The 14,903-nt window shown below is 34.4% G+C and overlaps 1 protein-coding gene across 1 annotated transcript in view; it reads right to left on the minus strand.

Moving 5' to 3' along the window:
• Nucleotides 1–351: 351 nt before the first annotated feature.
• Nucleotides 352–14,903, minus strand: part of LOC137407014 (gamma-aminobutyric acid receptor subunit alpha-1-like) — a 34,485-nt gene continuing 19,933 nt past the window's right edge. The window contains exons 6-12 of the mRNA XM_068093618.1: nt 14,351–14,491; nt 11,993–12,145; nt 11,072–11,314; nt 9,940–10,031; nt 6,762–6,932; nt 4,750–4,851; nt 352–768 (exon numbers count right to left, since the gene is read on the minus strand). Coding sequence (XP_067949719.1) covers nt 352–768; nt 4,750–4,851; nt 6,762–6,932; nt 9,940–10,031; nt 11,072–11,314; nt 11,993–12,145; nt 14,351–14,491 — 1,319 coding nt within the window. The remainder of the gene's footprint in view (nt 769–4,749; nt 4,852–6,761; nt 6,933–9,939; nt 10,032–11,071; nt 11,315–11,992; nt 12,146–14,350; nt 14,492–14,903) is intronic.

The raw sequence follows: 14,903 nt of genomic DNA on the forward strand, positions 1-14,903 counted from the left end.
GTGAATATAAATTGTACATATAAATTGCACATATACATATAAATTGGTAAAACAGCCTACTAGTGTACTTTAGATAATTACTTCAGATAACAACTAAAAAAGCAAAATCCAAGCAGTGTGCTCAATCATAAAAACATTGAGCACTCTGCTATTATATGTACATATTATACGTATAATATACGCATAATATACATAAATTATATGTATATATGATATTTGTCATTTATAAAAAATATATTTATATATGGTATATATTTATATATATGTAGCAACATAAAAAACCAAATTTTATGTACCAGACTGGCAAAGTGAATATCCATGTAAAATTATTTTTCTGTTGCCGATATGCTTTCACATTAAAAGCAGATAGAATAAGGTGTAGCCTTGGTGTAACCATGGTGTAACCTTGGTGTAACCATGGTGTAACCTTGGTGTAACCTTGGTGTAACCTTGGTGTAACCTTGGTGTAACCTTGGTGTAACCTTGGTGTAACCTTGGTGTAACCTTGGTGTAACCTTGGTGTAACCTTGGTGTAACCTTGGTGTAACCTTGGTGTAACCTTGGTGTAACCTTGGTGTAACCTTGGTGTAACCTTGGTGTAACCTTGGTGTAACCTTGGTGTAACCTTGGTGTAACCTTGGTGTAACCTTGGTGTAACCTTGGTGTAACCTTGGTGTAACCTTGGTGTAACCTTGGTGTAACCTTGGTGTAACCTTGGTGTAACCTTGGTGTAACCTTGGTGTAACCTTGGTGTAACCTTGGTGTAACCTTGATTATGTAAAAGATGTACACTGCTTGTTCAGCTCGGAAAGCTCAAACTTAAGTTAAAACTCTTTATTTTCCAGCCTTTCTGCTTCCACTTATTTTAGATGTCCTTCTCTTTGCATTGCTTCTACTTGTTTCCTTGCAGCAATTACTGAATAGGCTTGAAGGTTTTTAAAAAATAGATTTAAAGATATTCGCTAGTGTTCATTTTTGTAAAAATATTTCGTGACTTGATGTAAAATTTTATGTAAATTTTATGTAAAATGCTATATTTTATTTTGTATATATGTATGTATGCGTTAATATGTATGTGTTATTATGTATGAGTATATATGCTGGTACGCTGGAAATCCCATGTACCACAATAAATCATCATGTGTAATCATTATACGCACAAATATTCTAAAGTGCTGCAAGATCCTGGAGTGGTGCAGTAGTTAATGTGTCAACCACCAAGGTAAATATTTGAGTTCAAATATTTAGCTTGGCGGATGACGCTAAAGCTTAGTTCAATTTATTTAGCTTATAATTTGTGATGCATGTGCTTTTCTTAATCTGATTTTAGACAGACAGACCGATAGACACGACTCTTATTATAGCAAAGACTACTGAATGTCCGGCGTTGCACGAGTAATAAAATATTTACCCAATGAATTTAAGTAACTTCACTAGTAAGCTAGTGACTTGAGCTAGTCTAAGTCTTTACTATAATAATAGCCGTGAAGCCAGCTAATGCTAAGCGCAGTGACGTTATGCATAACATTAAGCTGGCCAATAGTATGTTTGCAAGCACTGCATACATATGTACCATACTGTTCCATAGTATGGCAAGGCCAGTGTACCGTATTGGGTTAACTCGCCACTCTGCAGACCTGAAGGTTTTGAGTTCAAATCCAGTGCATTGTGGGTTTTGCATTTCTAAACTTCACCACTCTAACAGGACAGATGAATGACAGATTAACATTGGTATTTACAGGTTATGATATGTTTTATTATGCATATATTACAATAAATATGATATTATGTGTGAGTATATATTATGATGCATATTTGAGTGTGTATATAATATGATGCATTTGTTAGTACGCATATATTATAAAATATATTTTATTGCGTATATATTACAATGTATACTTTATTATGTATATATTACAATGTAGATTTTATTATGTGTATACTATGATTTATACTTTTTACGTATACAATATGATGCATATTTCACTATTGTGCAGTTGAAATAAATTAGGAGAAAAAAATAAAACAATTGTAAAGATGTTTAAATGTAAATGCGTTAATCTAGTTCCCTACAGTAACTTTAGAGTATTTAGTGGTTATGATCTGCAAGAAAATATAACATTACAATTTATTATGCGGCATATAACATAACCTTGAATTTAACTTAAATGAATTTAGCTTACTAAACACGTACCTAAAGCTAAGTTTTAGTATGTATTTTACTAAACTAAACTTCAACTTTGTCATGGGCTAAAATTTTATTACTTCTCTGTTTTTGTATTGGTTTTTAGTATAAATTATAATGAATAACACTGAACTGAGATATCGAGCATCATATATATCTTTGAGACATTGTGGGAGAGATGTCAGCATCATATATATCTTTGAGACATTGTGGGAGAGATATCGAGCATCATATATATCTTTGAGACATTGTGGGAGAGATGTCAGCATCATATATATCTTTGAGACATTGTGGGAGAGATGTCGAGCATCATATATATCTTTGAGACATTGTGGGAGAGATATCGAGCATCATATATATCTTTGAGACATTGTGGGAGAGATGTCAGCATCATATATATCTTTGAGACATTGTGGGAGAGATGTCGAGCATCATATATATCTTTGAGACATTGTGGGAGAGATGTCGAGCATCATATATATCTTTGAGACATTGTGGGAGAGATGTCAGCATCATATATATCTTTGAGACATTGTGGGAGAGATGTCGAGCATCATATATATCTTTGAGACATTGTGGGAGAGATATCGAGCATCATATATATCTTTGAGACATTGTGGTAGAGATGTCGGCAAATAGCAAATAGCAAATAGCAAATAGCAAATAGCATATTGACATTTTCGTCATAATTAGTACACTAACTCCAAAATTTTAATTTCGAGCAAATTTTTTGTTTCTTTTGTGTAACAAAAAACAAATTTGCTGTAGTATGGCAAGGATAAAAAAATCATCATTTTCCAGAGAGTAGGGCAAAAAAAATTAACAACAGGATTATTGTAGCCTGTGGCCACACTGTATTAATTAACAACTTTGCGTGTGCAATCGCGAAAAGGGTATACAATATATGGTAAGAGCATAAGAATGACTTGGCTTTCTGGTTAGGCAAACCTGCAGTTGCAAGTTCAAATTCAGTTTGAAGCGAATTTGAAATCCTGGAGTTTAATCGCTACAGCTGGACAGACAACAAGCGAATGACCACAGACAAACTTTTATAGTTATATATGTAGATAGATACTATAACATTTATATTACGATGTACATTTCATCATGAATATATTATGGCGTATATGCCATTATATTAATCAAGTTGAACATTTAATGATTTAAAAATGTATAACTTTAAGACATGATAGAGTGAATGTTTGCTAAAGTGTCTCTATAATAAACGTTCATGTATTAATTGTAGGAACTAATGGCAGCAGCAACGCGCTGCTAGTAGTGCCACAAGAATCTTCTGGAAGATCTCGATCAACCTCTTAAGCTTTGCATAGCATAAACATTCAAATTGCTTCTGCTTATAATATCTAAATTAGTCGAAAACATTCTCTTTGTCTATTGCCCTCTTTTGATACAAAATGGTTGCTTAAAGCTTTATTGTACTCAAAATGACAGCCAAGGAGAACAACAGAAGTTTATGAGTAGACCAGAAACATAGAATATTTGTAGCGTATTATTAAATATCAGTTTACATACAATTCAGTACCTACATAAGCTTCAAATAAACCAATAGTTATTTATAAATATAATTATATATCATATACACAAGATTTTGGGACAAAAATTGATTTTTATTGGTAAACTTTGGGTGACCATATAAATACGAAAACACTCTTCCTTGTTTTAAACATTTCTCAATTGGCGATGGTTTATTTCATGACACGCCAGCTCTTTATATGAGTTGATTCACTTATGTAGATTTATTTTATTGCTTTAAAGTTAATGATATTACCGATATTATTTTACTACTATATTTTTGTAATATTTAAGTTATGTTCAATTTTTAATAGTTTTGGCTGTTTTGTTGCCGCACTCTAGTAACCACTTACAGATAAAACTGCCAAAACTTACAACTGGAACTGGAAAACGTTTCGACAACTAATTGATAAACTTTTCACTAATTAGTTCTGTTATTAGAGCAAACTGTGACATCATCTGTGTTTTACTGCCCAGACTTAGTCTGATATGCTTGTGGAATGTCTCACACTGTTCACAATTATTCTTGATGTTTTACATTATCTAATTTACATATTTGAATAAATATGATTACATCTAACAAAATTGTTTTAAAAGCATTTGGTCAGAAAAACTTTTACTGGGTACCAAAATTAACAAAAATGCTATGAGGACGAAAGTAGATGGTTAAATAAGTAAAATAGCAAATGAATCAATGAGTGAAAAAATGAATGAATGAAAGAAAGAATGAATGAGTAAAAGAATGAATGAATGAATAAATAAATGAATGAATGGGTGAATGAATGAGTTAATGAGTGAAAGAGTACACAGAGTAGAAGAGAATAGTTTTTCAAAAACAATTAAACTTTCTGAGTCATTGTAAACATGCCTCAATTATATCTTGAGGCTGATGCAATGCAAACAAAAAACACCCGCCCATCAATGAGTCATTTTTTGTTGCATGATTGTTGTTGAATTCAGAGAGCGAGGATAAACAAACCTAATTATTGGCCAGCCGCCGCCACAGAATAAAAATTTTAGCAAGCCTCAACCTGCTCTTGCTCGCTGGATACTATTTCCTTCCTGTCAATAGAGTGAATCTGGTGATCTGGTGCAGCAACAGCTGGAAATCCCTTCAACATTTTTACACAGCTCTACGGAACACAGCCATAGACAAATCCATTTATTTCAACTGACTGCTAGTGAGACCTTATTCAGCCTTACTTGTCTTATTATAACTCTTCTTCTCGACAGTTAGACAGACAACTCCCATGTTTAGCTAAACATGTAGATTGTGTATATAAGTTGTAGATATACATGGTAGATTATAGATGTAGTTTCTAGACTTACATGTAGATTGTACATGTAAATCTACAAACTGGATTGTACATGTAAATAGTAGATATACATTAGATTGCACTTGTAGATTGTAGATATAAATGTAGATTGTAGGTGTAGATTGTAGCTACACATATTGATTAAACCTGTAGATTTTAGCTAAATGTATAGATTTGACATGTAGCTAGTAGATATACATATAGACTGTAGATGTGAATTGTAACTCTTCTGTTAGCTTTTCACTATCTCAGAAACCGAATACCCTTTACTAATGTCATGTTGCTGAAATGGCAGCTTGAAAAATCAAGCGAGATCAGAATGAGCGATAATACACAGTTTTTAATTTGAAAAAACAAAAGCAGAAAAAAACCAGTTCAACTCAACTTAGTGAAACAAGTTCTAAGTTCTTTACGTTGTGCTTAACGTACTGACTCCTTAAGACTGACCGTGTTTAATGGAAAAGCAAGAAGCAATAAATGTCACATCTACTTGTACAATTGTGAAAAGCCTTCATACATACAATATAAAATATTCCACAATATACTTGTAGATTATACATGTAGATTTTACATACACATATAGACTATACATGTAGATAATAGATATACATGTAGATTGCAGAAGAAGATTGTAAAATTACATGTAGATTGGCTGTGCTTACCAAAACATAAGTTAGCACTTGTCTCTATAATGCTCATACGAATTATGGAGAACTTTTGGTTAGTTGCTGAATTTGTTTACAATAAACTACTAAGTATTCATAGCTATATACAATTTAAGTTCAAGTTAATATAACGTTATATTGTGATTTTATGCAAAATTTATTTAGAAATATAACTTATATGTGTCTCACGATAAAGTTAGAAAATTGCAGATAAAAAATTTCCATTCCTACTATCGATAAAAAATTTATGCATAAAGATTTTGAGTGTGCCTCTATGAATGGGCACTCAGATTCACTCTATCATTGCAAAATAATCATTATTATTAAGAGTTGTCTTGACAACATAACGAGGAAGCAATTTCCTTAAGAAGTAATCAGTAATTCTGGGATAAGTTTTAATGGTTTGCACTAACTGATACTTGCAAGGTGTACTCCTAGAATAACTTAATTCGCTTAATAAATAACACACTGTTCAAGGCTTAATCAATAAGTAACAGGAATTTTGTTATACTGCTTTTTTTGTATTTAATCTACTAGATTACAATTTTCCACACTTCTATAATTTGGAGTTGCTCCTTAACACTAAAATTTTTTAGTGATTCAAGTCTTTGTTATACTAAAATTCAAAATGGCTGTCAGAAAACGATAAAATTCCGTTACTTATTGTCTGACCTTTGTATTTCTTGTGTATCCACGTTACAAAAATATCTCAGAAGTTGCTAGCATTCTCATAACCATATACAAATATAGGTAATGCATACAAACATGCAGCTAATGACTGTACAAAAATATTTAAAGAAGTTTCAGAAGCTGATGATTTACTTTTAATTTCAGCCAACTCAGCGCCATCATAATCTGCATCCTCTATTTATAGTTCAGATGAAAATTCTGAGCTATAAAGATATATCCTTTATAAATTTGCTGTCTCAAGTGTCAACGGCGAAGTAATAAGATTCCTGGTCAACTTTTACGATTGAAGTAATAGACTACCCAGTAAATTATGTTCAAAATCAAAAAAGTCAATGGAAAGACAACTCTCGATATTTTATCAAGTTTGCTGACACTGTTGGCAAGATGGCCAGCTCGTCGAGCTCTACGTCGCATTGAGTCTCTATATTTGTGACTCCCTTTGAGGCAGCTGAGCAACTTGTGCCCAAAGGATACTTCCTTATATTTGGAACCCATAGAAATCATACCAATGCCTTGCACCAGCTTTGACTGCTTCATTTTCTTCTGTAATCAGAACAAAATAACTTCTATAATGATATTATATGTAGAGACTCTACATTTGAGACACTCTCTAACATTTTTGTGGCAACCTTGATTATGATAACTAATACCGCTGCTGTCAAGCACATTGATGACAAAAACACTGCAGAATTGGACTCTCTACTAGAGAGTGGAATTCTGCATTGTTTTTGTCATCAATGTGCTTGACAGCAGCCGTATTAGTTATCATAATCAAGGTTGCCACAAAAATTTTCCAAGTGAAGTTACCTGTAGGCTAGCTGAGGCTCTGTGCACCTGGTATAGGTTAGACTGTTTGCTATGGCTTAGTTTAACTGCTATAGATCAGATGCTTTGTTATATATCTGATACCTTTGCTATTTTTCAATTACCCTTTCTATATGTTAAATAGCATGAGATATGTCAAACATACACGCTATATTTCAAATAACCTTGCTATATGTTAAGGATTTTTGCTATATGATCAAATACTATTGTTATATACAGTATTATATACCATTAATACATCTCCAATGCCCTTGCCATATGTTAAACACCCTTGCTATATGTTAAATAGTTTTGCCATATGTTAAATACTCTTGTTATAGATATAAGTGAGAGGGTCTTCCAATAATCAGTACAGTAACTGGCACAGTCACGATTACAGTACAGCCACATTAAAGTGGGAGGAAAGATTATAACCACATTTCAGGTAAATATTTTGGCAAGAGGAAATTGGTCTGGCTTTAACTCACATGCAACTAGAACTTCTATTTCGATTAATTTTGTTTGAGCAGTGAGCATGTACATTAAATTCTTGTAAGTTATTGTAGATCAGTTATAACTCAGTTATAGTTAGCTTTCTGTGAGAAACACTTCCCGTCTACTATATTGTTTTTAATTACTAAAAGCTTGTTTCAACCATTTTTCCAAGATAGAATAACAATAAAACAGATTAGTAACATGGGCAATGTCAGAAACCTTTAAAATTATTTTAATAAATGTTTGTTGTAGCATCACAAACCTAAAAATACTTTTCACCCTTTTATTTAGCATAATCTTTTAATGATTTCAAATAAAAAGTTAAATTGTTCTATAAATAATAAAACATGACAAAAGGCTGAGAATATTGTTTTACTAAAATCAAGTTACACTAATATTTTTTTGTTTTTCAAGTTTTTAAGCTGTGAAAATAAATGAAATTATAAAGCTGGCATAATACATGTACTTACTAGTTGTTTAAGACATTGGGAGTTGTCCCCTTTTGGTGCCAAAAAGAGTAACTAGTAATATTCAGTAAATGATTTTTTGAAAAAAGGAAACATATACAGAAGGTAGTTTGATCAATATGTAGTAATGAGTGAGAGTATCACTCTTTACCAGGTTTCAAAGGTTTTAGTCAGTCGTCATAAGGAAATGCAAGGACAACCAATACCGAGGAATAATATGTTATTTAAATTGGTTGAGATGAGAATAGCTCGCAATCATCAATAGGCTTTAGCCAATAATGAACAGACAGATGGTTATGCAATGGTTTAAAATGAAGGTGCAAAGACTTAAAGAAGTTGTGTAGCAGCGAGCTAATAAACCAATAATATAAGCTATTGCTATATGAACCAGCAGAGGTGTTCAATCATAGGCCTAGTTGTTGGCCGCATTAGCAGAACCAATATACAAGCCAGATTGAAAATATATGCACTTGTAGCAATTATAAGCCAGCTCAGGTATCGCAAGGTGTCTGAATTGATAACCATCCTCATCAAGTCTTGTCTAGAGGGTGTTTTGAAACAATATAGTTGGGTTGGATGGGTTAGCTTGCTTTAATCACGATTATTAAAATTGTGAAATGCTTGTGTTAGTCTTTTACAACAAATTTGTACAACAGGACCCTTGCTGGAACAATCACAGGCCATATTTACCTTTGGAAATAAGTCTATAGACAGGGTTCTCTCAGATGATATGCTTGGCTGAATACAGTTAATTGATTTATGTGAATATTGAGAGAACAAATAAGCGTATTATGTTTAAATGTTAATAACAACAAAGATATAATGTATTACTTTTTGTTGGAAGAAAAACATTAAGCTTAATAAATTTGTTTTTTAGCTTTTCCAACTTTTTGTCAGTTTACTAAAGCAAGCCTGTTGTTGCAGATAAACTCAATATATATACTGATATGGTTGTTAATTTCAGTTCAAGAGCAATTATGGTTGGATGCCCTTCTGAGCACTACCAACAGTCGCTGTGTGATTCGCACTACTAAGTCAGCACATTAGCCGTTAACCTATGACCTTAAGCTTAAAGACTATAGTTTAACCTGCTATACCTGTACCGTAGCTATGTAGCCCTATGTTATAAAAAAGTAAACTTTTTGCACTGGTGCAAAAAGCCTCGTTCTGGCTTTATCACAACAATTGGATTACTACAGAAATTGATAGTGTCAGCTGTCACAGTATTTTTGTTTTTTTACAAGTATATATAAGTTTATGATCTGGTTAGAAACTCTGCAATAAAAAAGTTCTAAAACCTACGTTGGTGTGATGAACGGCTTGAGGGTGTGATCCCTTATCTTCTATATCATTACCTTGGTTAGGAATTGAGCCAAGGACATTCTAGTTCTATTACTAATATCTTCCACGTGTACTGATAATAATTTTAGTTTTAATAACAGTCCATGTTTATGTTTTTATGACAGTTGCTTCCAGATTGATAAAACGACTCCCGTATGCTGCTAGTCCAACACACTAGTATTCTGTCAGTCCTGTGTGTTGTTAGAGACCGTTACATGTAATAACTATTCGCACAATGGTTCCTACTTGCGGGAATGTCTGGCCTGAATGTCTGGGTTTGATTCCCATTACAAGCAATATTTTTGCCTAGCCTCTGAGCATGGCATCAGTCAGGAAGAGGTGTGAGTAATTTTTTATTAGAGTAAAGATTTATTTTTGTGTCTCCATCAATTTATATTGAGATGTAAAGTTAGTGATTATGCTTATTTGATGTAGAGACTTACTTTTCGGGCTTTCTCTCGCTTTCGTTCTGCTTTCCATTGCTGTATCTCAGCTTCGGTTGGTTCATCACACCGCTCATCCTCAGAGTCTGGTTCTAAGACAAGACATTGCAGCAATTAATACTATGAATATGTTAAAAGGTTTGTCTGTAACTTGAGCGGTAACATTAAAACATACATGATGTTGGCATTAGGTATAGGAGGAAGTATTTGATAGCAGAAATATAAATTGTAGAACCCATGATTTGCTCACAAATTGTTTGCATCAAATGATTTTGAAAAGATTCACTCACAAAAGGTTCATGGAAGTTCGACAAACTATAATAAAGTACCAAAACGTGTGACATAGAGTAGTACGCGTTTCGCTTGAGGACATTTATAATGGAAGAGAAGACAATTCACAATTTTGAACTTATTAGCTGGCATTGAACACTATATGCACTGAGTCACTATACTGGCCCTCTGCACTCAGACTATACTGGTCCCCTGTACTCAGACTATACTAGCCCCTCGCACTCAGACTATACTAGGCCCTTGCACTCAGACTATACTGGATCCTTGCACTTAGACTACACTACCCCTTTGCACTCAGACTATACTAGCCCCCTGCACTCAGACTATACTAGCCCTTGCACTCAGACTATACTAGCCCTTTACACTCAGACTAGACTAACCCCTTGCACTCAGACTATACTGGCCCCTGCACTCAGACTATACTGGCCCCCTGCACTCAGACTATACTGGCCCCCTGTACTCAGATTATACTGGCCTCCTGCACTCAGACTATACTGGCCCCTGTACTCAGACTATACTGGCCCCCTGCACTCAGATTATACTGGCCTTCTGCACTCAGACTATATTGGCATCTTGCACTCAGACTATACTGGCCCCCTGTACTCAGACTATATTGGCCCCTTGCACTCAGACTAGACTAGCCCCTTGCACTCAGACTATACTGGCCCCCTGTACTCAGACTATACTAGCCCCTCGCACTCAGACTATACTAGGCCCTTGCACTCAGGCTATACTGGCCTTTTTTAACAGGATGAACCCATAAAATAGTATTTCACAGACTTCTGGCAGCAAATTTAATCTGCTCATTATCTTAGTCAAGCTCTGCAAGTCATAAATGTACCATTTATTATTTTATGGTGCAGGATGACTGTCCAATGGCTAGCAGATGACTCACCCATATTGTGGTAGTCGCCTCCTCCATGTTTTGTAAAGTAATGCACGCCAACAAATTCAACCATGGAGAGAATGAGGAATGTAAAACACATCTGTACATAGAGCTCTAAAGCTGTCACGTAAGGGACCTGAGGTAGGTCTTGGTCAGTGCCACGAGACATCGTTGTCAGTGTGAGAATCACAGTTATGCCTATAACAATTGTGGGTTAGAAGTTTATTTAAATACATGTACATTCATTTGTATTTCTAGGAATTCATTTCTCGCAAAGCATCTATCACGCGAGCAGTAAATGCAGTGCATACAAACAAACATGAAGTATATAGGGAAAATTTCATTTTTCATTTCTTTTGTTTTCAACACAATTTGTTTCACGACAAAAGTCGATGAACCTGTTCATTGAGGACAATAGTCCCTGATGAACCTGTTCATTGAGGACAATAGTCCCTGATGGACCTGTTCATTGAGGACAATAATCCCTGATGAACCTGTTCATTGAGGACAAAAATCTCTAATGAACCTGTTCATTGAGGACAATAATCCCTAATGAACATGTTCATTGAGGACAATAACCCCTGATGAACCTGTTAATTGAGGACAATAATCCCTAATGAACCTGTTCATTGAGGACAATAACCCCTGATGAACCTGTTAATTGAGGACAATAATCCCTAATGAACCTGTTCATTGAGGACAATAATCCCTGATGAACCTGTTCATTGAGATGAAATGATATAAAGATACCGATACTTTTTTGATAAATTTTGATCCTTTTCTGCAATCCACTCTTGTTTCAAAATATTTGAAACATTACAAAGTTTCAAATATTTTAACAAAGCAAAATGGGAGTAGAAAGATAAAGTGCCTTACCAAGTCCGACACGATCCGAAGTAGCTTCTCTGTTAAGCCAAAACGTCACCCAGCTCATCGTAACAAGTAGAATTGAAGGAACGTAGATTTGTAAAAGAAAGTATCCCATACGCCTTTTGAGCTTGAACGTGACAGTCAGTGATGAAAATGATGCTAAAATTTAAAAACAGTATTTAAAAGCTCATGGCCAACAGAGAATACATAAAATTAATTTGAAAAAGTTAGAAATTTTACAGCTACAGCTTGTCATAATGTTAATCGTGTATCAGTTAGATAAATTGCGATTGCATTCATCTCCTACTACGGAGAGTAAAGTAGTACTCCCCATCGGGAGTAAAATATTGGAAGCTGTAATTAGGTAAACAAGGGAGTTGGGAAATATAAGAATAGCGGTAGTGTTCAAATTTGCATGTATTCAGATTGTGTTTTAAAAGAAGTAAAGGTAAGTGAGAGGTGTTGAAGATGAACTTACACAAAAATTTATCAGAAAGCTTCGGTATTTTTTTACCATTTGCGACTGTTTCTAATGTTTGAGGTGATTTGACTAAAAAGATGTTTTAGGATTAAAATCGACAAAGCTGGATCACAATTGAAATGATAAAAGAAAACGTGTGACATGACGTCTCTAGTTGTTATCGTTGCTATAGTTGATATCGGCTATTGTGTTTATATCGCAGCGTTATGCATCTCTATCTGTTAGTCTCTTTGCAACTATTAATAGAGGTCATAATCGCTCTTTCGCTTGATCTGATTATTTTAATCTTGAAACATTCCGACAGTCTGATCGCCTCAAACATCAAAAATAATCGCAAATGATGAAAGGTTTTTGGCTACTTTTTGATTAAAGTCTACTAAAAACTTGACTTAAGGTCATCTTTAAATAGTCATTGAGTGAGAAAGTAAGTGGTGAAAAATTATATTTAAAAAGTAGAAGTTTTATCTACTAATAGCTTGTACGTATTAGTAAAACCAACACCATCATGCATTCAGAATATTTGAATGAACTAAAATACATAAAAGTTGAGGTGATTTCCACAACAGCCGGCTTGTGCAACGGTGTATGTAGCTTGTGTTTCCAACACGTGTCCATTCCCACTAAATGGTAAAACAAACTAAGATCACAGCGAAAATTAACATGATAGTACTATGGCTACCAATGGAATGGAGGGTGTGTTGCAATGCTTGGTGCACAGGCCACTACGATTCATACATAATTGACATAAACATGAAGTGGTGAAACAATGCCGACAGACATAATGGATGTTGTTAGTAGCAGTGCTCTAAAGTGCTACGCAGCATTCGTACCATTTGTTTGGCTTAAATCTGCAAATATCGATGACAACAATCACAATAATGTAGGAAAGGGGTTTGCATTTGAACAGCTTTTGTCAAGAGCTTTATGTATTGATATTCTAATTTATTGTAAAAGTTTATAAATATATTCTATACTCTACAATATACACTTTCATAGGGAGCTTAGACTAAGAACATGGAATTTTGGGAAAGGTTAACTTCTCTGGCTATGGTAAAACTGTACAAAAATTATAATGTGGCAAAGCATGCTTAATTTTCTGGTTTCATATCACAGAGCATGTGTTAATTATAATTCTTAAATTCCTGGTATTATTCTGCTCTGTTTATAACACCTTCAACTTAAGGAAGTCAGAGAGAAAGTGAGCTTACACTAGTTATAATGGTTCAAGCAGTTTTCAACTTTGACCAGTGCCTGAAAATATCAAGTCATTGTCTTTTGACAAACAAGCTTTTTTACACTGGCTGATCTTGCTAGCAAATCCATAAAGTATTTGCTATTGGCCAATCAAATATAGGTGATTTTCTAAAAATCCATGTCTCTAACGTTACAGGTATAGCAAATGTATTGGGGGAATAAAAATATGTGCGCCCTAATAAAAGAAGGAATTATGCTCACTACAATCACAGTACAATGAATGTAGCTATAATTGGTCAACGCTATGTTACTTGGATCTTGACAATGTCATTAGCTCTTTAACAATGTATCCCTTTTTGTAAGACAATAGCATATTTTTCGAAAAGTGAGATTTCTTTCTAAAAATTATCGAAGGCCACGGTAGTAATATTTAGGTACACCTTATAATAATAGAAAAAGTTTCAAAAACCATTACATTTCAAGGCAAAGGAAAATTTTTATTGCTACCAGATAAAGTACAGACGAAGAGAAGACTTGTTGAATGCTTTGTTTCGGGCAGCTACAGTTAACACGATGGTTGTTATTGCACAAAGCTATTTACTACATGCTTGTCCTAAGTGACCAGCCTGCTGTTGCCTGACCACATCAATGCTTAAGGAGTAGACTGAAGAGTACTAGAAGCCACTTACTGTCCTTGATAATAGTGCTGCCATTTACATGTGAGTAGCTTGTGATGTCAAACTGAGACAGCGTGACATCCTCATTGACAACTATTGACTGGTTGTTGCCATTCTTCCAGCTGTATTGTATTAAGTTAGTATCCTGGGAAACTGTAATTCATGGAATATATGCTAGAGATAGGTCGGTGAGGCGAGTAGTCTTAAAAGGATAAGGGGAATAAGGTAGTATAGGGAGTATAATATAAGTAGTACAAGGTGCTATTGGATCGCCGTATTATAGGTTGGAGTACACCTGAGATAGTCAGATTTCAATAAACTTTATAGAAGAATTATGGTAGGTTGGGATATAAGATAGTAAATGGCGGCTAAATTAGATAGTGTAGGTTGACTGAGGATATGTACATGCATGGTGGGACAACATTAAAAGCTTTATAAATATGACTATCCTGGCAGCCCGGTGCGCTGCAAGAGATGCTCAGGCATGCTGACAAAGCATAGAGAATAACTATGGGCACAATTATTCCATAACATGCAAAGTCACTGACTGGTGCAGATGTTGTCC

This window comes from Watersipora subatra, chromosome 10 (assembly GCF_963576615.1).
Source record: "Watersipora subatra chromosome 10, tzWatSuba1.1, whole genome shotgun sequence".
Lineage (NCBI taxonomy): Eukaryota > Metazoa > Bryozoa > Gymnolaemata > Cheilostomatida > Watersiporidae > Watersipora > Watersipora subatra.